Source organism: Heptranchias perlo, chromosome 13, assembly GCF_035084215.1.
Source record: "Heptranchias perlo isolate sHepPer1 chromosome 13, sHepPer1.hap1, whole genome shotgun sequence".
NCBI lineage: Eukaryota > Metazoa > Chordata > Chondrichthyes > Hexanchiformes > Hexanchidae > Heptranchias > Heptranchias perlo.
Genome location: NC_090337.1, coordinates 17,869,252 through 17,895,094, shown reverse-complemented (window position 1 = coordinate 17,895,094; position 25,843 = coordinate 17,869,252). Strand labels below are relative to the sequence as shown.

General features: G+C 46.3%; 1 protein-coding gene and 1 long non-coding RNA gene across 2 annotated transcripts in view; one reads left to right on the top strand and one right to left on the bottom strand.

Annotated features, from left to right (window-relative positions):
- Positions 1-25,843, top strand: part of dner (delta/notch-like EGF repeat containing) — a 227,826-nt gene that overhangs the window by 90,244 nt on the left and 111,739 nt on the right. Inside the window, exons 3-4 of the mRNA XM_067995064.1 lie at positions 18,139-18,239; positions 19,256-19,422. Coding sequence (XP_067851165.1) covers positions 18,139-18,239; positions 19,256-19,422 — 268 coding nt within the window. The remainder of the gene's footprint in view (positions 1-18,138; positions 18,240-19,255; positions 19,423-25,843) is intronic.
- LOC137331337 (uncharacterized) overlaps positions 3,193-25,843 on the bottom strand; it is a 36,338-nt gene continuing 13,687 nt past the window's right edge. The window contains exons 2-3 of the long non-coding RNA XR_010965429.1: positions 18,884-18,948; positions 3,193-3,731 (exon numbers count right to left, since the gene is read on the bottom strand). This is a non-coding gene — a long non-coding RNA (uncharacterized lncRNA). The remainder of the gene's footprint in view (positions 3,732-18,883; positions 18,949-25,843) is intronic.

The window sequence follows — 25,843 nt, the reverse complement described above, 5'->3', positions numbered from 1 at the left end:
TAACACGCAACCCACTCCTCATACAATCTCATTGCTCCATCCCATACTCACCCTCTCGTGCATCTCCCTCACGGCCAGCCTCACTCAACCTGCCACCACCTGTGCTGCAGCCACAGGGCATGCATCACATATGTGCAGTAGGCAGCTTAAGGCAAACGTCTCGTCAGCATAAAGGGGGTGCACAAGGGTGTCTGAGGGTTTGTCATGGGTGTTACCCATATTGAATTTCAGAGCAACAAACAGCACACATTATATTGACACCACCACTGCCATGTCTCCGCGAATCCTGTCCGTTGTGTCCAATAATGCCCGCTCCTGGGTATCACTATGAGGACCCACCACTGATGCCACCCATTGTGTTACTGCAGAGTCGGTGCAGGTGTATTTGCAGGGCTCTTCCGCGCAGACGACTGAGAGACATCGGCGGTGTAGCCGGCTGCACCCTGGAAGGATGCGGAGGAGAAGGTGTGGAGGGCAGTGGTGACTTTGCCAGCGACAGGTAAGCAGTTGGTGCTGGGGCCAGCCAGGAGCAGCTCAGCATGAAAGAGGCTGCAGATCTCCACGACTACATGTCGAGCGAATCTGCGCCTCCCTGTGCACTGCTGCTCGGAGAGGTCCGGGGAGCTGCGCCTCGGTCTGTGGACCCTGTGGCGAGGGTAGTGCCCTCTGCGACGCGTCTCTCTCTGCGGTAGCCCTCCCTCCTGCTGTGCAGGTGGGCGTGCAACAACACCGTGTTGGGGGGATCCACGTCTCTGCGGCGGACGGCGTGGACTGCGAGGCTGCTGGTGCTGGTCATGCTCTTCGTCCTCCAAGGGTCTCCACACACCACCCAACTGGCAGGTGTTGGTCTGAGGGGTTGTGCAGGGTAGGTGTGTGGTTCCTCGGACTGGGGCTGCGGTTTCGTGTCGGTCTGTCCTCTGGCTTGGCGGGGGGTGGTGGAGGGCAAGGGTTGCCCTATGTGACGCGGTGGCCTCCTGCGTGGGTGAGGGCTCTCCCCCGTGGAGCGCACCTTGGCACCTGCCACAGGCTGCTGGCTGCAACACGCCTGGTTGGAGGGAGACTGTTTCCCCCAGTGTGGGAAACTCACTGCCTTGAACCGAAAATCCCACACTTCCTCTTTTGACAGCTGCTTCAGCTCATTAACTGACCACAACGAGCAAGGTAAGTACTCTCAAGTGGAACCCCGCTGGCTTTAATTGCCTGCGGGATTCCCACCAGCGGGGCTTGCGCGCGCAGCCCCGCACGTCAGCGCGGTACCCGGAAGTGGCCGGGATTTCGTCGCGATCCGGTCACGTGACCGGAGATCGGGATTTTTGGGGCCACCCCGCTGGGAACCCGCCGGAAACACGATCCTAAAATCGAGCCCCAGGTATCAATACATGGGGTGAGGAGGAGGGGGAGGACAGAGATCTTCCTCCCGGCGGGCGGGAGGAAGCAGCCTGCCTCTGCCACCAGGAAGGCCTGGCTCGAGGTGGCAGAGGAGGTCACCAGCGCAACCAACATATCGCCCACCTGCATACAGTGCAGGAGGCGCTCCAATGACCTCAGTAGGTCAGCCAAAGTGAGTACACGTAGTCTTTCCCCTACACTCCGTCTGCCACATCACCGCCCCCACCCCACATCTCCTTCTGCACTGCCAACACTACTCTGTCACATCACCCCTCATACCCACTCAAACCTCATCCTCATCTTACCTGCACCTACTCACCTCGCCAGTACTCATCCCGCCACTACCACTCAAACCAATCCTCATACAATCTCATGGCTCTATCTCATACTCACCCTCTCGTGCATCTCTTTCACGGCCAGCCTCACTCAACCTGCCACTACCTGTGCTGCAGCCACAGGGCATGCATCACATATGTGCAGTAGGCAGCGTAAGGCAAACGTGTCGTGAGCATGAAGGGGATGCACAAGGGTGTTTGAGGGTTTGTCATGGGTGTTATTTATATTGAATTTCTGACCAACTCACATTACATATTATATTGGCACCACTACTGCCATGTCTTCGCGAATCCTGTCTGGTTTGTGCAATAATGCCCTCTCCTGAGGATCACTATGAAGACCCACAACTGATGCCACCCATTGTGTCATTGCAGAGTGGGTGTAGGTGTATTTGCAGGGCTCTTTTGCGCAGACGACTGAGAGACATCGGCGATGTCCCCGGTGGCACCCTGGAAGGATGCGGGGGAGAAGGTGTTGAGGGCAGTGGTGACTTTGACAGCGACAGGTAAGAAGATGGTGCTCGGGCCAGCCAGGAGCAGCTCAGCATGAAGGAGGCTGCAGATGTCCACGACTACATGTCGAGTGACTCTGAGCCTCCGTGTGCACTGCTGCTCAGAGAGGTCCAGGAAGCTGAGCCTCGGTCTGTGGACCCTGTGGCGAGGGTAGTGCCCTCTGCGACGCATCTCTCTCTGCGGTTGCCCTCCCTCCTGCTGTGCAGGTGGATGTGTCACAGCACTCTGTTTTGGAGCTCCACATGTCAGAGGTGGACGGCGTGGATGGCGAGGCTGGTGAGGCTGGTGATGCTGTTCGCCCTCCGAGGAGGTCATGACTGCATCTACGGCGGCCCCCATCCGCAAGATGTACATCTGAGAGGGTCCGCAAGGTAGGTACATGTCTCCGGACCCCGGGGTAAGTGTGCAGGTTGGTGACTTTGACTGTCAGGAGGAGGGTGGTGGAGGCCAAACTTTGTCCCAAGTGACAGAGTGGCCTCCTGCAATGAGTGAGGGTCTCCCCCCAACCCACCTGTCAAATGGACCTTTGCAGCTGCCACAGGCTGACAGCTGCAACACGTCCATTTGACCTGGGAGTGTTTCCCCCAGTGTGGGAAACAGTCCCAGTTTGCTCTAAAATCCCACATAATCCTTTAATCAGGTCAGTTAATGACCTGAAATACCCAAATAAATACCTTCAAGTGGAATCCCGCTGGCTTTAATTGCCTGCAGGATTCCCACCAGCGGGGGCTGCGCGCGCACACCGGCGCGTCAGCGGGGAACCTGGAAGTGCACAGGTTCGGGGCGGGCTCCGGTACCACGCCGGGATTCTCCGATTTTTGGAGCCCCCCCCGCCAGGAACGCACCCGATAGTGGGTGCTAAAATAGAGCCCTATGATTCTATGTCTTGTTGCTTGTTACTTTATAATGTACAACTTATATATACAATATAATTTCTACAGTTATTTAATGCTTTTTAACCATGGCGAAGAATTGGTTGCTGTATGTAGCAACATTGCACAGGCATTTATAAAGAATTTCTCTGGTCAGGTATTTTTTTATCAAAATGTAAATGTAAAAATCTAGCAGAAAGTCTCGAGAGGTTTGACAGCACCCGCAATGGATGCATGCACCAGTGACCTGTCTGTGTTATGTTGACCATCGAACCAATAGGAAGCGATCCACTTGCAACATCTGTCAGAGCTGATAACCTCTATTCCCATTGGGCAAATGTGTCGAACTGCATTGCTGTGTCCGAGTGTCTTTACACTGCTGTGCACATTGTCGACACCTGGGAACTAGCTGTCGTCATTGCTCTTTCATCTCTACAACCTGCGTTTGATTCCGACCCAGACAAATTGCCAAAATTCTCGCCTCCAGATGGTTGTCAAATTAAATGCTTGCGAGCTGTTTGCATTCAGCCTCCAGCTCTGGCTCTCACTTGACCTGACTGTCCTCGATGCTGTCGCTGAGTACAAAGTGTTCTGTTGTTTTTTCCTGTCATTCCTCTCCTTGCTAATTTTTAAAACAGAAATAGGTACAATAAAAATGAATTCCACATGATTTGAATAAGTAAATTCCAAAAATAAAATCGAATAGCTTAGACAGGTATAATTTGGTACCACCATATCTACACAATGTTTCAGCTAACATGTGACATGTTGCTGTCCTTTAATTTTCTGGGTCTATTGCTGATTGCTGTCTGCAGCAATAAAACTGAAACGTGTCCTCAGTGTGCAAAAGCAAAACCCAAAAGTTTATTTCCAGTATATGACTCAACCGACTTGTCAACCAGCGACCTAACAAGTTTTCCCAGTACCACGTTTCACATCCAATTGAAGACTGTGAAATGCTGATGCTAAAAATGATAAGTGTGGCATCTCTCCCAGATCTCAAAGTTAATGGAAAATCAGTACCCCTCCCCACCATGGTTAATAGTTCCAGGTTTACTTCTAAAGTCTATACCCCTCACCCACAGTACTCCCTGGCTTGTTTCCAATGCATCACTCATCGGACTATCTCTAAAAGATCTTTCATCATCATTTTGAAGGAGTTTATTTCAAACAGACTAAGGGGGAGAAATTGGTTTGGGCCCATCGCAGATGTATTTATAAAGATCTCCTCTGGTCAGGTATTTTTTAGCAAAATGTAAATGTAAAAATCTAACAAGTAAATCTTGAGAGGGACTGAAATTGGGCCTCAGGTCGCATTTCAATAATAGTGGTGAGCTGCCAGCACCTGTCATGCCTCCAGAGTCACCTCACCCGAAGGAGGGGATCGAATTTGGGCCTGCTGCCTCTGTGGCAGCGGCCCTCAGATTAGTCCTGGGAGTGGGGAGAAGGGAAACGTTGATGGGGGGTGGGAGGGGGTCATCAGCGGCCCGCTCTAGTGCTGTGGAGCGGGCTCCACAGGAGGGGAAAGTAAAAAAAAAATGTTAAAAAGCTTTCCCTACCAGTTCTTTGCAACATGTTCCATGTAGTTTTTTATGAATTTTGCAGAAGGACCCTGAAACAAGTGCAGGACTCTTCTTTGCGTATTTAAATTAGTGCTGTTTTCAGCCAGCCACCATGTTGCGGCTGCTTTACACCCGAAAAACAGGCGAAACACTATTGCTACCCCTAAATTTAACCATGGATCTCAGCCTGTGCCCAAACTGTATTCTATTGGTTACTTGAAGGGATTTATGCTGAATTTTGAACTAATTCCATCAATTCTGCAAAATCTTTTTATATACAAAAAACGAAAATTCTTTATATTTCCTTTGACCCAAGGCCCAATTTTCTTTTGATGCAAGGTGACAGAATGGACATCACGGCGTTGAAATACTTGTATTGTCACATTTTGTCTGATAACGCTCCTGTGGAGCGCCTTGGGATGTTTTTACTATGAAACAAACGTTATATAAATGCTAGTTGTTGTTGTATTTACAAATGGGCTGCTTGGTTTTCAGATTCTTCTACATTAATGCTGCTGAAACTTTAATCCTTTAAGGACAACGGGGGCTTTACTCTTCTGAAACCAAAATGTGACAAGAATCCATTCTTTGAGTTTATACCTAGAGTAGTGAAAATTAAAAAGAATGTTATGTGAACCTTTGAGCTCTGGGTGAGCTGGCTTCACTGTACAGTCAATTCAGGCACATGCTCAGGGGAAAGTTTAAAGTTACAGTGACCTACCATTTCTGACGTACAGGTAAAGCTATGGAAGTGGCATGTTAAGATAATTACTTTCTAGATCTATTTGTTTTTGAGAATTCATAATAGAGGTCAACTTCAATAATATTTCAGAGGGGATTGTGTCCTTCACAAGAGAAAGAATTTGATTTTCTTCTGGATTCAGCTACTAAGATCCACAATGTAGGTATTTGTGATCTGGCCTGCCAGGGGCAGAGTGCAACCCTCTCTCCCTACCCCCTTACCATACCACTAGAAATGCAGATATGTACTCATGTATAAACTGATATTAAATAATAACTGGGTGAAACACATCATCGAACTGATCATGACACCATCAGTATCATGGAAGTAGACTCTACCATTTGTCCACCATGAATCAGATTCCCCCAAACCTCACACCACCACCACCAAACTTCACCACATGAATCAGATTCCCCCAAACCTCACACCACCATCACCAAACTTCACCACATGAATCAGATTCCCCCAAACCTCACACCACCATCACCAAACTTCACCACATGAATCAGATTCCCCCAAACCTCACACCACCATCACCAAACTTCACCACATGAATCAGATTCCCCCAAACCTCACACCACCATCACCACCAAACTTCACCACATGAATCAGATTCCCCCAAACCTCACACCACCATCACCAAACTTCACCACATGAATCAGATTCCCCCAAACCTCACACCACCATCACCAAACTTCACCACATGAATCAGATTCCCCCAAACCTCACACCACCATCACCACCAAACTTCACCACATGAATCAGATTCCCCCAAACCTCACACCACCACCACCAAACTTCACCACATGAATCAGATTCCCCCAAACCTCACACCACCATCACCAAACTTCACCACATGAATCAGATTCCCCCAAACCTCACACCACCATCACCAAACTTCACCACCAGGAATCAGATTCCCCCAAACCTCACACCACCAAAGTTCACCATTTTTGGTCATTTTATGCAAATTGCATGTTATTGCAATAAACGTCTCCAAGTTGGAATTAACTTCTGATAAGCTTGGGTATCCTAATTAGTAATTGTAAAAGTTATTTATCCTCCTCTCATTTGCTAAAGTTTTTTTTCTCCCACTCTTTGGGTCCTTCCCACTGTTTCCTTGCCAGGCATCATTCAACAATCAAGAGAACGGCAGGCCACTCTTGGGCACTAGCAAAAGCTGCTTTTGAACTTTCTGTCGGGCGGGGGGGAGGTTGATGTGGACACTTGGATTGACTTACTTTTTGATTTCTGCTCATTTCCTGCCCGAATGCATCCCCCTCCTTTGCTCTACTCTACTCTGCACCTTCCATGGACTGCTGGTCTGCAATCAGAAACTCACCACGTATGCAATTGTGACCACAGATCCATGCATTAGCACTTCACAGCAGAGCTCATTAGTGTCTCAGGTTGCCGTGCCATTGTTCCAACAGTTATCACATTACCTATTTTTGAATGAATTTGATAGATTTGGATCGATTTGGCTGACTGACCAAACTCAAAGCTCAACCTGGTTGTTAAGTAACCTTGTAGCATTTAAATTCTATATTCGAAGCAAGATCTATTACTAAGAGACTCTTTTCAGCCTAGGTTAGAGAGAAAGCCACCAGAAAATCCTCATAGGCACAATCGAGGCTGTGAGGAGCTGCATCCCTCATCCCCAATCTGTTAGTAAAGCTTTTATCGCACAAAATTAATCTACAGTCTAGCTAACAACTAGCGACATGGCCTTTCACTATAGTTTTGAAATTTGCGCATTAAAATTTATGCTATTGAAAATTAACGTTCTAAATATAATGATAAAGGGATAAACTATGAACAGCTGTGTCTGTGGAAGGAAGCATTGACAATAAAACATTGTGCTACCTGGTACAAAAACAGTTTAGATCGAAACAGTTAACAAAAAGTCAAAATGAAGTACAAGCTACCAAATACGAGGTGATCAAAACAGAAAGACAGCCCATTAATCAGAGCCACTGAACATACTGTTTTAAGAACAGGAGACAGAATTCTCCTCTCTGTTATACTTCGGATTTTCCCCACCTGCTTTTATATTTTTAGCTGGATTGTTAAAGAAGCTGTATGTCTTATTTGACATGGCCAGTGACAGAATTTATGATATTATGGCCCTGATATTTACGGGGCAGGAGCGGGGGGACATGTTTGCGGGAGTGGGGGGGACCCGGAAATGCCGGGAACGTGGAGGTCCGGCCAAATATAACGGCAGGATCTCGTCATTTTTTAATTCTGTTTCCTATCCAACAGCCGGCCAGATTGACAGGCTGGCCAGCTGCCGGGCGGGAAAGCCTGCGGTAAAAGTCCACAGCCAGTGACCGTTGGGGTCGGCCCCCTGCAATCAGGAAAGATCACGGGTTGAAGGGGGTGGGGGGGGGGGTGACCGGCAATCAGGAGGAAGGGAAAGATCACGGGTCAGCAGATAACCGGGGCAGAAGGTGGGGGGTCGGCAGATAACCAGGGCAGAAGGTGGTGGGGGGGTCAGCAGATCACCAGGGCAGAAGGTGGGGGGTCAGCAGATCACCAGGGCAGAAGGTGGGGGGTCAGCAGATCACCGGGGCAGAAGGTGGGGCGTTGGCAGATCGTGGGGCAGAAGGTGGAGGGTCAGCAGATCACCGGGGCAGAAGGTGGTGGGGGGTTGGCAGATCGTGGGGCAGAAGGTGGAGGGTTGGCAGATCGCGGTGCAGAAGGTGGGGGGTCAGCAGATCACCGGGGCAGAAGGTGGTGGGGGGTTGGCAGATCGTGGGGCAGAAGGTGGAGGGTTGGCAGATCGTGGGGCAGAAGGTGGTGGGGGGGGTCGGCAGATCACCGGGGCAGAAGGTGGTGGGGGGGTCAGCAGATCACCGGGGCAGAAGGTGGTGGGGGGGGTCAGCAGATCACCGGGGCAGAAGATGGTGGGGGGGGTCAGCAGATCACCGGGGCAGAAGGTGGTGGGGGGGGTCAGCAGATCACCGGGGCAGAAGGTGGTGGGGGGGTCAGCAGATCACCGGGGCAGGAGGTGGGAGGTCAGCAGATCACCGGGGCAGAAGGTGGGGGGGTCAGCAGATCACCAGGCAGGAGGTGGGAGGTCAGCAGATCACCGGGGCAGAAGGTGGGGGAGTCAGCAGATTGCGAGGCAGAAGATGGAGAGGTCGGCAGATCGCGGGGCAGATGGTGGGGGGTCGGCAGATCGCGGGGCAGATGGTGGGGGGGTTGGCCGATCGCAGGACCGATGCCTTGGGATCGCGGGTTTGGTGGGAGGGGGGGGTGTCAGCCGATCGTGGCAGAGAGGAGAGGTCGTGATCGGCAGCAGATTTGCTCAGGCAGTGCTGGAAAAGAACTTACCTGCTTGATCCGGCTGTTCCCGTCTCCATTTTGCTGCTGGGTTTCCCAAGCCCTGGGAAACCCAGCTTGCCAGCCTCCCAACTGCACTGTGGGAGCCTGATTTAAATATCGAGAGCAGGACACAGACACGGTACACAATCCATACACAAACTAGTGGTTGTATTCACTGGAATTTAGAAGATTAAGGGGTGATTTGATCAAAGTTTTCAAGATGGGGTACTGATAGGCTAGATAGAGAGAAACTATTTCTGCTGGTTGGGGCATCTAGGACTAGGGCACATAGCCTAAAAATTAGAGCCAGGACTTTCAGGAGTGAAGTTAGGAAACACTTCTACACGTAAAGGGTGGTAGAAGTTTGGAATTTTCTTCCGCAAATGGCAGTTGATGCTAGCTCAATTGTTAATTTTAAATCTGCGATTAATAGATTTTTGTTAAGCAAAGGTATTAAGGGATATGGGGCTAAGGCGGGTATATGGAGTTAGGTTACAGATCTCATTGAATGGTGGAACAGGCTTGAGGGGCTAAATGGCCTACTCCTGTTCCTATGTATTTTGTACTTTTTGCCTCTATTAATAAAGACCCGGATCCCATATGCTTTTTTAACAGCCGTCTCAACTTGTCCTGCCACCTTCAAAGATTTGTGTATGTGCACGCCCAGGCCTTTTGTTCCTGCACCCCCTTTATCACCAAAATATTAATGGCAAATATTTCAATCCATTGGATCTTAACTTGCCGTTAATACACACTGAAGCTCTGCAGTTGCACCTTTCTACAGTTTAACACCATTCTCTAAGCATTGGATGATGTGATGTGATTAGCTTCTTATCTAAATTGGGCAGGGAGGATCAATTGCCCATAATAGAACCCGTCTGGTTTTTCTTCCACTGATTAGATTTAAATGGAAGGAAAATTGGGCAGGGTGTTTCACGGGTGTGCAATCTTCCACAGTAAAGTTTCCTCTCTGTACTCCACCCATATGATGTTTGTACTTGCGGGGCCATAAATATAAGATAGTCACTAAAAAATCCAATAGGGAATTCAGGAGAAATTTCTTTACCCAGAGAGTGCTTAGAATGTGGAACTCGCTACCACAAGGAGTAGTTGAGGTGAATAGATGCATTTAAGGGGAAGCTGTTGGGCTGAATGGCCTGTTTCTGTAATGTACATTATACCCAGAGTGTAAAGATGAAAATCAACCCCAATGTGTCAGCCCCAACCTCAGAAGAATGACTCCCATTGCACCAGCGTGACATTTTTCCATTTCCAACACTGTCTATCATGTGGGCGCCCTCGATGTTAATTAGCGCCATTTTAGAAGCAGGTTTGTGCAGCTGCTTAGGCCCATTAGGAGCTACTCATATTCATTTGAAACAGAACCTTTAGAGAGCCATTAGAGAGAGGAGACTTTCCTGAGTCTTTTCTGGATTCAAACACAGGTCTGGAGGTAAAGTTACTGACTCACTGTGGCACCCAGTCTAATACCTGAACATCAGGACCACTCAATCTGACTGAATGTTCAGTAGCGGAATTTGCAAGTAGGTCAGATATGAATGGATATTTCCATACTTAAGAGAATCTTAGATCCCTGGCATCAGATTAATAATGGCTTTAATATTCACCTAATTACATTACTTATTATTTTCTGTTGCCTGGCCATCCTCTGGCACAAGTGTTAAGAAGGTTAAGAAAGTTTATGGAGAAGGGAAGTTCATTTATTAAAGTGGATTATCAGCGTCGAGGAGTTTTGCTTGAAATACTAAAATACAGTGAAGCTTACAATTTGTTGAGAATGCAGATGTGGAATTTTTTTATTTTGATAGCAGTTTTTATCATGTGGGAAAAGGCTGACTCTGTGGTTATATTGTGCACTAGCGAGTCCGATTTAATAGCTTAACACAGCAGCACACGTGGGCCTAGATTATCCACTTGAGGTTTGCTGGCTTCCAGGTGGAAAATTCACTGGCAGCCATTCCGCTGGCTCCCTGCCTCTTCCAGGATTTTTCTGTCAGAGGTGACGGTGCGGGGCACGGTGGGGGGGGGTCGGGGGGGGCATACAATACATCCTCCCATATATACGCAAGTGCATTGTAATAATTTGTACATGACAGAAATACATCATCCAATATATTTTCTATTATTTGTACAGTGGCACTGGACACAAGGAATGTTGATTCATCCCTGGCGTCCAGTGTTGCTATGGGTGGCAGAGAGACCATTTCAATTTTCAAGAGCCAACGAGCCTATGCAATTGATCACAGAGGCCTGTCGAGACAGGCTCCGCCCCTTTAAGGTGGACTCTGCTGACTTTAGGGTTGTATGTTGCAGGATTATGATGCAGGAGCTACCTGCAGCTGAAGTGACAGGGCACGTGGTGGGGGGAGGGGGAATGAGACTAATCTGTCAGGCTCTGATTGATGACTTTTTCAATTGCTTAGTCAATCAATTAGTTTCTCTGTATCTTTAATATTGTTGCATGTCATCCCTTTATGTTGATTTATTGTGGTTACTATCCTTGTGTGTAAGGGCCATTGTGACCCCTGTTAAGATGACCTACCTTTGCACTTTCTCTTCAGGTCATGCATTTTCTTCAGCACTTCAGAGGATATAGACAGGCTGGTGGAAAGGGCGGACACATGGCAGATGAAATTTAACGAAAAATGCGAAGTGATACATTTCGGTAGGAAGAACGAGGAGAGGCAATATATACTAGAGGACACAACTCTAAAAGGGGTACAGGAACAGAGAGATCTGGGGGTATATTTGCACAAATCGTTGAAGGTGGCAGGGCAGGTTGAGAAAGCGGTTAAAAAAGCATACGGGATCTTGGGCTTCATAAATAGAGGCATGGAGTACAAAAGTAAGGAAGTCATGATGAGCCTTTATAAAACACTGGTTCGGCCACAACTGGAGTATTGTGTCCAGTTCTGGGCAACGCACTTTAGGAAAGATGTGAAGGCCCTAGAGAGGGTGCAGAAGAGATTTACTAGAATGATTCCAGGGATGAGATTCCATGGATAGACTGGAGAAGCTGGGGTTGTTCTCCTTGGAACAGAGAAGGTTGCGAGGAGATTTGATAGAGGTATTCAAAATCATGAAGGGTCTAGACAGAGTAGATAGAGAGAAACTGTTCCCATTGGCGGAAGGGTCAAGAACCAGAGGGCATAGATTTAAGGTGATTGGCAAAAGAACCAAAGGTGACATGAGGAAAAACTTTTTTACACAGTGAGTGGTTAGGATCTGGAATGCACTGCCCGAGGGAGTGGTGGAGGCAGATTCAATGATGGCCTTCAAAAGAGAACTGTATAAGTACTTGAAAGTAAAAAAAATGGGGATAGGGCTGGGGAGTGGGACTAGCTGGATTGCTCTTGCATACAGCCGGCGCAGACTCGATGGGCTGAATGGCCTCCTTCCGTGCTGTAACCTTTCTATGATTTTATGATTCTATGACTTCACACCATGTGCATCAAGTAATGGAGAACGCATTGATGTGTTACTACACCTGAACACTCTGCAGGACTTGTTCCCCTCCCCCAAAGATATACTTTCACCTCTCCATCACCACACCTTTGAGAATGTGAAGGAATATCATCAGTGTACCTTGTCTTTCACTACCTTTTGTCTGGGAAATTACAGAATTTTAAAAAGAAATCACTGTCTTCAAACTATTAGAGATGTTAAATGTTTTTATTCATGGAATAGTGAATGCAAAGAATACTCATGATGTGATGTGACAAGTGCTGTCCCTTAGTGCATCATGTCCTACTGTGATGTCTTCTAACTTGTGAACTATTCCTAAGTGAAAACCAAATGAGAGGAGGCAATGCTGGGGCTGCCTGCAAGGTCTGCAACAACTAATCTAGATTCTGCTGGCACAATGCCTCAATGTGCTTGTGCCCTTCAGGGCCCAGCTACTGCTGCAGAAATATCATGTGCTGTCCTCAAAGGGCATAACGTGCTTTGGAGGATATCACTTGTGCAGAGACATATGCTGCCATGTTAATAATGCTGACATTTAGATACAGACGATTGTTCTTAATGCTAGAAGATAAGTCCTCAAAGCAGCCAGCGCACTGTGTGAGCAGACAGTGATGCACTGCCACAAGGTCACTCAATCCTTCCTAATGGTTGCCTTCCTGTCCTAAGTGCACCAAAAGCAGTCAACATTGCCTCTTGGACGGTCAGTCACAGCCATCTCAACAGCAGCAATGGAATGTCCATAAGACAGCCCTTCCTGCATTTTTCATGTGAGTATCTGTGGCCGTGAAGCTGACATGCCATGTTCTGTAACGACACCAGCCATGGCCTTGCACGACTCACCTACAATCCTGTTACATTCGGCTTGCTGTGCGTAGAGCTAACTGACTCCTCACTCTGTTGCAGAATCAGCATCCTCCTTTTTAAAGTAATCTTAATGTTGCTGTACGGGCATTAGTTATGTGGACCTCCACTAACACTTCCTTGGCCTCCACTCCTGCCCATTCTTCTCCTGTGCTCTATGTCTCACCCTGTGATCCTTCCTGGAAATCACTGTCCAGATCCTTCTGGGTGTGTGTCTCTGTGGTGGCACTTGCTTGAGTTCAGTGTGACAGTAGATGTGTTATGGGCTTCTGACCGTAGGATGAGCCTGCCTGTAGCTTCCCTCCTTCTGAGGTCTGTGTACAAAGAAAAAGGATAGACTCACATTTATATAGCACCTTATCACATTTCTCAGAAATGTCCCAAAGCATCTCACAGACAATGAATTAATTTGAAGTCGCTGCAGTCCGTGTGGTGAAGGTTCTCCCACAGTGCTGTTAGGTAGGGAGTTCCAGGATTTTGACCCAGCAACAATGAAGGAACGGCGATATATTTCCAAGCCAGGATGGTGTGACTTGAAGGGGAATGTGCAGGTGGTGTTGCTCCCATGTGCTTGCTGCCCTTGTCCTACTAGGTGGTAGAGGTCGTGGGTTTGGGAAGTGCAGTTGAAGAAGCCTTGGCGAATTGCTGCAGTGCATCCTGTAAATGGTACACACTGCAGCCACTGTGCGCCGGTGGTGAAGTGAATGAATGTTTAGGGTGGTGGATAGGGTGCCAATCAAGCGGTTGCTTTGTCCTGGATGGTGTTGAGCTTCTTGAGTGTTGTTGGAGCTGCACTCATCCAGGCAAGTGGAGAGTATTCCATCACACACCTGACTTGTGCCTTGTAGATGGTGGAAAGGCTTTGGGGAGTCAGGAGGTGAGTCACTTGCCACAGAATACCCAGTCTCTGACCTGTTCTTGTAGCCACAGTATTTATGTGGCTGATCCAGTTAAGTTTCTGGTCAATGGTGACCCCCCAGGATGTTGCTGGTGGGGGATTCGGCAATGGTAATGCCGTTGAATGTCAAGGGGAGGTAGTCAGACTCTCTCTTGTTGGAGATGGTCATTGCCTGGCACTTGTCTGGTGCGAATGTTACTTGCCAGCCCAAGCGTGGATGTTGTCCAGGTCTTGCTGCATGCAAGCACGGACTGCTTCATTATCTGAGGGGTTGCGAATGGAACTGAACACGTGCAATCATCAGCGAACATCCCCATTTCTGACCTTATGATGGAAGGATGGTCATTGATGAAGCAGCTGAAGATGGTTGAGCCTAGAACACTGCCCAGAGGAACTCCTGCAGCAATGTCTTTTTTTTTATTTGTTCATGGGATGTGGACGTCACTGGCGAGGCCGGCATTTATTGCCCATCCCTAATTGCTCTTGAGAAGGTGGTGGTGAGCCTCCTTCTTGAACCGCTGCAGTCCGTGTGGTGACGGTTCTCCCACAGTGCTGTTAGGAAGGGATGAGATGATTGGCCTCCAACAACCACTATCATCTTCCTTTGTGCTAGGTATGACTCCAGCCAATGGAGAGTTTTTCCCTTGATTCCCATTGACTTCAATTTTACTAGGGCGCCTTGGTGCCACACTCGGTCAAATGCTGTCTTGATGTCAAGGGCAGTTACTCTCTCCTTGCCTCTGGAATTCAGCTCTTTTGTCCATGTTTGGACCAAGGCTGTAATGAGGTCTGAAGCCGAGTGGTCCTGGCGGAACCCAAACTGAGCATCGGTGAGCAGATTATTGGTGAGTAAGTGCCGCTTGATAGCACTGTCGACGACACCTTCCATCACTTTGCTGACGATTAAGAGTAGACTGATGGGGCAGTAATTGGCCGGATTGGATTTGTCCTGCTTTTTGGACAGGACTACCTGGGCAATTTCCAAACATTGTCGGGTAGATGCCAGTGTTGTAGCTGTACTGGAACAGTTTGGCTAGAGGCGCAGCTAGTTCTGGAGCACAAGCCTTCAGCACTATAGCGCGATGTTGTCGGGGCACATAGCCTTTGTTGTATCCAGTGCACTCAGCCATTTCTTGATATCACGAGGAGTGAATCGAATTGGCTGAAGACCAGCTTCTGTGATGGTGGGCATATCGGGAGGAGGCCAAGATGGATCATCCACTCGGCACTTCTGGCTGAAGATGGTTGCAAATGCTTCAGCCTTGTCTTTTGCACTCACATGCTGGACTCTGCTATCATTGAGGATGGGGATGTTCACGGAGCCTCCTCCTCTCGTTAGTTGCTTAATTGTCCACTTCCATTCACGACTGGATGTGGCAGGACTGCAGAGCTTTGATCTGATCCGTTGGTTGTGGAATCGCTTAGCTCTGTCTATAGCATGTTGCTTTCGCTGTTTAGCATGCATGTAGTCCAGTGTTGTAGCTTCACCAGGTTGGCACCTCATTTTTAGGTACACCTGGTGCTGCTCCTGGCATGCTCTTCTACATTTCTCATTGAACCAGGGTTGATCCCCTGGCTTGTTGGTAATGGTAGAGTGAGGAATATGCCGGGCCATGAGGTTACAGATTGTGCTGGAATACAATTCTGCTGCTGCTGATGGCCCACAGCGCCTCATGGATGCCAAGTTTTGAGCTGCTGGATGTGTTCTGCATCTATCCCATTTAGCACGGTGGTAGTGCCACACAACACGTTGGATGGTGTCCTCAGTGTGAAGACGGGACTTGTCTCCACAAGGACTGTGTGGTGGTCACTCCTACCAATACTGTCATGGACAGATGCATCTGCGACAGGTGGATTGGTGAGGACGAGGTCAAGTCGGTTCGCTCACCACCTGCCGCAGGCCCAGTCTGGCAGCTATGTCCTTCAGGACTCGGCCAGCTCGGTCAGTAGTGGTGCTACTTGGTGATGGACATTGAAGACCCCACCTAGAGTACATTCTGTGCCCTTGCTACCCTCAGTGCTTCCTCCAAGTGGTGTTCAACATGGAGGAGGACTGATTCATCAGTCCTCCTCCATGTTGAAGGGAGGGCGGTAGGTGGTAATCAGCAGGAGGTTTCCTTGCACATGTTTGGACTGATGCCATGAGATTTAATGGGGTCTGGAGTCAATGTTGAGGACTCCAAGGGCCACTTCCTCCTGACTGTATATCACTGTACCACCATCTCTGGTGGGTCTGTCCTGCCAGTGGGACAGGACATACCTACGGATGGTGATGGAAGAGTCTGGAACATTGTTTAAAAGGTTTGATTCTGTGAGTATGGCTATGTCAGGCTGTTGCTTGACTAGTATGTGGGACAGCTCTCCCAATTTTGGCACAAGTCCCCAGATGTTAGTGAGAAGGACTTTGCAGGGTCGACTGGGCTTGATTTGCTTTTGTCATGTCTGGCGCCTAGTGGTCCGATGCCAGGTGGTCCGTCCGGTTTTATTCTTCTTGTGACTTTCTGTAGCGAGATTGTACAACTGACTGGCCTGCTCGGCCATTTCAGAGGGCGATTAAGAATCAACCACATTGCTGTGGGTCTGGAGTCACATATAGGCCAGACCGAGTAAGGACGGCAGGTTTCCTTCCCTAAAGGACATTGGGTACTGTTATTTACCCCACAGCAGTGAATCACAGTTACTGTCTGTACTATTCTAAAGATGTCATTTGTTGTGCTACAGTACTTCGTATGTGTGCTGACCAGGGCACTAATCAGGAGATTTAAGCTAAACACCTGCTTCAGTATCCTGTGCAGCCTTTAAGGTCTTGTGGCCTATCATATTGACAGTTGCACCTTCAAACATGGTTATCAATGTACCTGAGATGGGGCAATGCTTCCAATCACCTGTTTCATCTTTTTATTAAATGCCAATTTATCCTTTAACAGAAATAAGTACGTACATTAGAGCAGTGAGTTCAATCTGAGGTCATTATATTAGCCAGCAAGGTATGCTTAATGCCTTAAAGGCACTCTAGTGCTGTTTGAATGAGCTCTGGCCCTTCATTTAGATGAATGAGTGGCGTTACTTCCAGCACAGAGTGTTTCCTGATAATTCAGCCATTCATGTTGATGTTTATGATACTTGCAATGGCTCATTGTGTGCATGTAAGGGCATCAGGGACCCCTGTTATGATGTCCTACCTTAATGCATCTCTTCAGATCATGTATTTTCTTCAGCACTTGGCACCGTGTGTCAGGTAATGGAGAGCACATGCACCAATTTGATTACTTGAAGACTCTGTTCGACTGTTGTGGATTAGTCCCCACCCCGCCCCCCTCAAAGATATCCTTTTGCCTCTCCATTATAGCATCTTTGAGAAGGTGGAGAAAAATCATCAATGTACCTTGCCTTTCACTGATATTTGGCATTGTCTGTTTCCAGAGGAAATTGCACACACTCGTCCAAAATAAATGAGTTAGCACTAATTTTGAAAAGGTGGGACAGAGCGAGATCATATCAACGTGTTAAAAGTTTGACCATTAATATCAGTCACAGTCAGTTTATTGGGGCGATTTTACAAATTCCTGCTCCCAGCATGGATCTTCACCCTTTAAGATTGCATATCAGGAATTCAGGTGGCTCTCTCTGTGACTTTCCATTCATTTGACAGGAAATTGTGGGGAGTCTGTGCACAAATTCCTGATGAGTGCTCCCCGTGGGTCAAGCTTTGTGATAGGAGTGCACATTCATAAAATTACCCCTATTATTTCATCTTAATCCCTTGATGTAATATAGCCATATATCTGCTCTCTTTTGCATACTGCATATACATTTTCTTTACCATTAGGGCTGCTTTGCCGTAGGATTTTCACACTGGTTTAATATTAATATTTTTGGACCATAGAAATTGTATCTAATTTGGAAATTGTCAAGTTGATCATTTTTTGCAAGGTGCCATTTCTTAACATGCTATTGAAAGGTACATACCTCATGCACCGTGTCTATCCTATCCATCAGAGTTATCGGAGTCTCTACAAAGAGCAATACAAAGCTGATGGAAGAATTGGTTCAGCCTAGTGATGCCCTTGTTCTGCTAGTTTCTAAACTCATATATCCAGAAATATCTTCAGAGAGACAGCTAAGAATTTTAACCTTTCTTTTTAACCAGATGATCAACACTTCAAATTTCCTCTGTGGAAACAATAGCTCCAATGAGTCAGTTGACAGCCAGCCACCTACTCTCGAAGTGCCTGAGAAGACTGCACTAAGGTAAGGAAAATAAATTTTCTGGTCAAATCTTGTTGAATGGATTTATCTGATCTAACTGCATGCTACAGTAATTGTTATTTTGCACTATTTTGTTTCAGTTGCACATCATCCCCTGACAGAGAAAGTGCACAAGCCATCTGCTGTCTCACCTTCACCAGTGTGGCTTTGTAATCAGCCACATGGAGATATGTGAGAGACTGTCCCCAAGTCGACTCTCCCTAGTAGTAGTGCTTGGCTGTCAACATCTAACCAAAATCAGGCAGCTCTTGTGTGGGGAGATTTCAAGTGCAGACTTGTGTTGTGCCATCCTGGACCAGTGTGGTAGTCCAGCCACAACCGTCTCAGCTTCACTGTGTTGGAAGTTAAAGTATTAGCCAGAGCTCAGTTAAAGTATTAGCCAGAGCTCAGAAACACAGCTTTTTTTATACCTTTTTTTATCAAGGAGTATAATGTCCATTTTAAGGGTTCACAACGGCCATGTGATCTGTTCCTATCACTGTGATGGGAATGCCATGAGCTTTTAACTGACTGAGTCTATTTCTATGACTACAATATGAACAGCTTTTAATTAACCACATCCATATCAATGATATTAGAAATGACCGTACAAGGAGCAAATCAGATGGTGGACCGAAATGGCCTACCTTTGTGCATGAGACCCAATGGTGGTATCTTTCTAGTAGAGAGAGTATGGTAGGTCATTCCAACACTGCGGACAGATCAAAAATTAGAGTAATGCTGTTGGTAACACAGTTAACGCTGGCAGAGAATCTAGCCCAGGGTACGCTGGCATCTTAAGTGGCTTTTGTTTTCACAATGATTCATAATTGAATCAGGATGCTCAGTGATACGAGAGCTGTATCTCTTTATAAGATAAAACTCAAAAATCAAACAAAGTAATAGCCAGTGAAATAAATTCCTTGCTCAAAGCAAGGCATTGGAAATAAACCATTATTACCATTACATTAACATCACTGAACATCTGAATTCATTTATAAACCATGTTTATCTTACAGAATTAAACTGAATGGGGTTGACGCGTCTGTTGCTTTCTGGGAAGTCACAGAAGCTGAATTCCAACAATGCTCTGTTTCGAACGGAAAAAGCATCACGCCCTTGCACACCATCGATGGATTTGTTCTTTTGGAGGAGATGGTGTCTTTGGGGAGCAACTACTTTATTGGTAAGGTCTTCCACGGCTTTCCTTTATTAGTACAGAGTGGTTTGATGCAGGCGTCTTAATAGGAGAAGATCATTCAAGGTGCATTGAACCTACATGTCTACCAAGTCAAAATGCACAAACCAAAATAACTATCTAATTGTGTGGATTATCAGTTGACAAGAAATATAGCAGCAGGAGGCTGAGATAATGACATCATAAGACATTCTCAACCACAAATCAATGCACTATTGCAATTATATCAGCTGAGACTTGGCTTTTTGTAATGGGTCATAATTTGCTGTGGCAGGACATCTAACGGCGTATGCTATTAGTTAGACTTGTCCTTGCACGTTTAGGTTTTAACATTTTTTACATGGCAAGTTGCTGAAAGTGTGAGCTGATGATGTCGCAGCGAGAGAAACAGGGCATCTGGGACCTGATTGAACAGGGCAAGCAACTGTGTATCTCCTTAACCAATCAGATTAAATGATTGAGAAATAAACAGCACCAGGACTGAGAAGGAAGTGTAAATTAGAGTGGGTGAATTCAATGTCAAATCAGGTACAATTGTAAATAATTTTACAACACCAAGTTATAGTCCAGCAATTTTTTGATTTCCAGCAAAAAATTGCTGGACTATAACTTGGTGTTGTAAAATTATTTACAATTGTCAACCCCAGTCCATCACCGGCATCTCCACATCATTACAAATCAGGTACAGAAAGAGAAATAAAGAGAGGGAAAGAAAGATTGGATTAAAAGAGAGAAAAAAACGAAACAGAAAGGAAAAGTTCAAAAAAAAATGTTAAATTTAAAATGTTGCATTTTTTAAATCTCCAACAATTAAAACCTGAATGATTGAGACTCCGCACTTGTAATAGTTAATTTTCAGTGCCAGAGAGATTGATTGGCAGTAATTAACACTTATCACGTCGTCAGTTGGGTACTTAGACTGGAATGGACAAGACTTAACTTTCTGTGGTGAGTTTAGTTCATATTTCCCGCACAAATACATCAACTTCACGCCGTTCATAAGAGATAGGAGCAGGAGTAGGCCATTTGGCCCTTCGAGCCTGCTCCACCATTCAATGGCTGATGGCTGATCTGTTTCTGGCCTCAACTCCACTTTCCCGCCTGTTCAATGTATTTCAACGGTGAGGCAGACAACGAAATGCCGTTTTCGCGATGCTAATGGCTGAGCGGCGCAACTCGGACAGCAACTTTTGGATATTTGAGTTTAACCGCGCATCTGCCCCTCACCTGAAGTTGCTGTAGCATTTGAGCATAAATAACGGCGAGCACCATTAGCCTCACTGTTATTTTGACAGCACATTCTGGCCCAGTGTGTCCTGCAGCTCTCTGACGCATGGCCATTTTAATCTGCAATAGTCTGTAATTTTCTTGTAACTAAGATTTCACTTGTTATTTGGAAGTCAGTGTATCGAGACTGTTCACGTACCATTCACAAGGTAGGTTCAGAGGAGAGTGTAGTCTGATAGTGCTCAATGTAGTCCAGGTGATGGATGGCTAAACCAGTTGTGCAACAGATACACTCAAATCTGCACTCTTTGGACTTGAGAGAGTGCAGATGGAGGCTGTACCAGGGAGATTGACCAGGAAGAGAGAGAGTAAAGGCTTTACTGGAGACAAGGACATCAGAGGTGGAGGTGAGGGAGTGATTGAGCAGAGTGATTGAGCTGAAGAATGGCAGGCCAAATGCCAGGCTGCTGACAGCTTGTTAGTGCAATTGTGAGTTTTCCTGGCGTGAATGCAGGAGAATGTAGGGTTGGAAGGGGGATGTAGGTGGTGAGGGATGCAAGGAAGTGGTCGGAGATGGCTTTGTTTGTGATCGAGACCATAGCAGTAGAGAGGCCACATGAGATGTCATGGTGGAAGGTTTAGCTGTGAATTTGAGTTTATATGGAGAGGCTTAGGGAGGACAGGAGCGTACTGAAATCAGAGAAGAGAGGGCAACGTGGGCTTAGATGGAGATTTAAATCATTGAGAAAGAGGAGTTGCTAAGTGAAGAGGCTGAGGGAGGAAAGGAGGGAGGATATTTCATTGAGAAACTCAGGATGGTGCTTGGGGAGCAGTAGAGAATGAAGATTTGAAAGGAGAGTTGAGAGGGGAGGAACTAGTTGAAGTGGTTGAAGGAGAAGGAGCGAGAGCAATAGGGGGAGAGACCAAGGTGTGATTTGGTGATATGGACCACACCGTCATTGTGGTGGTTTGGGCTACACAGGTTGTGGAAAGTACAGCCAGGAGGGGAGGCTTCAATAAAGGACACGGTGTTGTTACCCCTGAGCCAAGTTTCAGTCAAAGCCAGGATGTCAATGCGATCGTCCATCCTAAAGCTGTGGATGGCAAGGGCCTTGTTCGCAAGTGAACAGACATTCATGAGTAGAGACATCCAGACTGATTTGAAGACATCCAGCACATCTGTAACTCTGATAACCTTTGTGATTTAGAAGAAATTCATGTAGTAGCCCAGGCTGCACTGCTGGTGAAAAGATGATGCATGATAGAAAGTCACCAGCTGGGTGTGCAGGCATATCAGCAACTGACTACCTTCCTTAAAAGGGTAGACTCAGAATAGCTGCAAAGAAGCAAAGGGGCCATTTTTTGTGTCAGTTAGGTAGTGTGCGCGCGCCAATTCATAGAATGGAAAAGGGGCGCATTTACAATGGCCTAGAGGAGGACGCAGGAAACTCTTACCAGTTTCAGGCTGGAGTTTCATAATAGTCAAATGATGCAGGAGAGAAATCACAATAACTTCTGCATCTTTTCCCATTCTGTACACCAGTACAGTGCCACTTACGAATCACACCCATAAATAACAGGCGGCAAAGGAAAAAGTTCATTTAAAAGGCAAAGTAAGAAGATTATGTGAACTCTTTTAAAGCAATTGCTGCACTAATTCTCTTTTTTTCTGGTGTCACGTGAGCTTTCATAACACTATGTGGTAATTATTCTGCTGCTTATTTTTTTTTATTCTTCCAACTCTATTAGAGCCACGAATGGGTTTCCCAATGGGAATACCTCGATGTGTGAGCATTTTGGAGGAGGAAGAGGAAGAAGAAGAAGATGATTAGCAGAGAAGGCGAGGCAGGTCAGGGTGCACCAGAAGCGTTCTGTGCTCACCTGTTGGTAGTCTCACACCTACATCTATGGACAGTAATGCATACACCTAACTTTGACAGATGATGAAAGAAAAATAAAGAAAGACTTGCATTTATATAGTAGCTTTTGACCTCAGGATATCTCAAAATACCTTACAGCCAATTAAGTACTTTTGAAGTGTAGTCACTGTTGTAATGTAGGAAACACAGCAGCCAATTTCCACACAGCAAGGTCCCACAAACAGCAATGTGATAATGACCAGATAATCTGTTTTAGTGATGTTGCTTGAGGGATAAGCATTGGCCAGGACAATGGGGAGAATTCCCCTGCTCTTCTTCAAATTAGTGCCATGGGATCTTTTACATCCACCTGAGAGAGCAGACGGTTTAATGTCTCATCCGAAAGATAGCACCTCCGACAGTGCAGCACTCCCTCAGTACTAGATTTTGTGCTAAAGCCTCTGAAGTGTTCTGGAGTGGAGCTTGAACCCGCAACCTTCTGACTCAGAGGCGGGAATGAGTCACGGCTGACACTATGAGGTGTGAGGTTACCTCCAGGGTGTAACATGGTCTTGCAGCAGGCTGCTGTTATATTGCACTGGGTGCAGTATAACTGCAGCCTGCTGCAAGACCACGTTTTATAAACTCTTTTATATAACTATATTAATTAGCTTTTTATAATAACATTTTCCCATCTTTCGCTAGATACTGTAATTAGATCATTACCCAGAGATTATCTTTCATTTAGTGTAAACCCTGATTGGCAATTAAGAAGGAACAGCTATTTTTGTTCCCAATAAATTGTTGCAGGTTTATGGTACAGGGAGTTAATATTCTTCAGCTTTTCTTAAGAAGGTATTTTAAATGAAGGAGGAATATTCTGATATTTTATTATTGTTTACTTTATAAATAAAATTGCTTGGGGAAATGTTAGTAATTTTGTTTCAAAGAATTAAAATTTAATGCTGGTTGAAGGTTTATAATAAGAGAGCATGCGCCTTCTGCTGTGCTGCATCAGGGTAATTAATTCACATCGAGAATCCTCTGCAAAAGGTCCTGCTGTGGCAAACTGCCGTCATCTTGTGAAAGATAATTGGTCTAAAATAATCTTCAAAGGGCTGTTGCAAAGGATTTTGTAAAATTTGAAGGGAATAACATTTGCAGCCTATAATTAGGCATGCAACAAACACATCTTGGACTGGATAATTATGATGCAAATAATCATACTGGGTGGGGCAGCTGTGGTTTTGGGTTAAAATGCAGTGGGGTATAACATCATCAGAGTCTGACTTTGATTTATTTAGGACCCCACTTACCTGGGATAGGCGCCTGACACGCAGCCAAAAACTGGTGGGGAGTGGGAAGGGTGCGGGGAGCTCCCAGGGTCTTAAATCTGGGACATGAAGGTGAATTTTTGAGCTAGCCTATTAATAGTGAAAGTATACAGCACGTTGGCCAATTCGCATAAAGACGATGAGGCAGGCAACTGAGTCAATTAAAGCTGCTTTAATAATGGATTTTTTTTTTCTTTTTACTGCTTTCCAGCAGCCAACCTTAGCAAATCTGGCCAGCTTACTTTGGGGTTGCTTTTGACTGTGTGAGACCCCATGCTGGAAGCCAATGGTGCTGGCACAGATCTTGCACAATATAAAAGCTGCTTTGATGAACACTGTGCAAAAGCTCACATCTGTTGTTTTTCATTGTGTAAAGCACTCTTAATGCCAATAAATAAGAACAATCTTGCAACAATTAGAGGGATTAGATGAAAAAGACTATGTAAAATTCAAATATGTTATTAAAGAAACACAGGAAAGGAGTGAGAACACAGCAGGAGGAGTAGACAGAATATTAAGCAGGTGAATGCAGAGAGCTGTGGTCATTACTCCTATCCTATTACGAGAGCTAACTAATGGGCCTAGTAGAATTTAGCAGCTGTCTCTGCAAGGTTCAAAATTCCCATTAGCCATGGGCTCAAACATATGTGAAGAATCTGTAGGGTATATATATATATGTATGTATGTGTATATATATATATATATACATATAAAAGGTATCTGCTAAAGGGATATGTTTGCTTGAACAAAATCAAGGCTGCAACTGCCTGGTAATATCTTCATCAGTTGACACTGATCAGTAGGCCATTACTTTTTAAACCAATCCAACAGAACAAAAACAATTTCCTTGACCTGGCAGAACGTTTCAGTCAGCTATCTTCAAGAACCACCACCATTGAGTGAAATTTCTAGGTTGCAATTACCAGAGAAATATCCTGTACATTCCTGTCACTGGTAAAGTACTGTCTAGTTCCCTGTTGCCCAATGAAATGACCTCAAGACCTCTAATACCAGTAAGAAATTTTTGATATTAAAAATGAACATGGAAGTCGACCGAGTAATGCCCAGAGAGAGGTAAAGTCAGGGGGCAAGTCAACCTGCTGCATTTCATGCAGTTCCTAGCAGCCAGTCAGAAAATGCCATTATCAGACGCCTTGGGCTCAAATTTTGCAGGGAAGTAGCGGATGCGTTGGGGGGGATGGGGGGGATCTGAAAATCGGGAAAATCCCAATCGGGTTTGGAACCCGGCTCCAAGCTGCAGACTTCCGGGTTCCCCACTGGCGTATCTGGGTGTGCGCGCACCTCCCGAATGCGGAAGTTCCACCGGCAATTAAAGCCGGCAGGATGATACTTTACACAGTTGTATAGATAGTTTAAGTACTTGAAGTACTTAATTTTCTCCATATTGAGGCAGGGGTCCGATTTTGAAGCACCCTCAGCGTGTTTCCCGTGCTGTGGGAAACACTCCATGTTCTAACAGGCGTGTTTCAGCCAGCAGCCAGTTGCACATTCAAATGCTTGTTTGACAGATGGGGAGAAAAGGTGAGTTCTTGCAGCAGGGCACTCGGTTCTTTCAGACAAACTTTTGGCTGCGAGATCTTTGTGTTTTCACTGAAAATTCCTACTTTCCACTCATAATTCTTCTGCTCACACATATTTAACTACTTTTCGAACCCCCTCAAACTCACACCATCAGGATGGAGGGTGCCATGGCTGCATTCACCACTACATCCGAGGACGGGGCAACATCACCAACCTCGCCAGGCACGGTGTCCACCTCCGCCACGTGGAGCTACACAACACAGTGCTGCGCCACAGGCACCTGCACAAGAGCAAAGAGGGCAACAATAGCGAGAGCAACGTCGCAGGAGGCACTACCCTCGCAACAGGGTCTACAGACCGAGGCTCAGCTTCCTGGACCTCTCTGAGGAGCAGTGCATATGGAGGCTTGGAGTGAGTCACCAGGTAGTCGCAGACATCTGCAGCCTT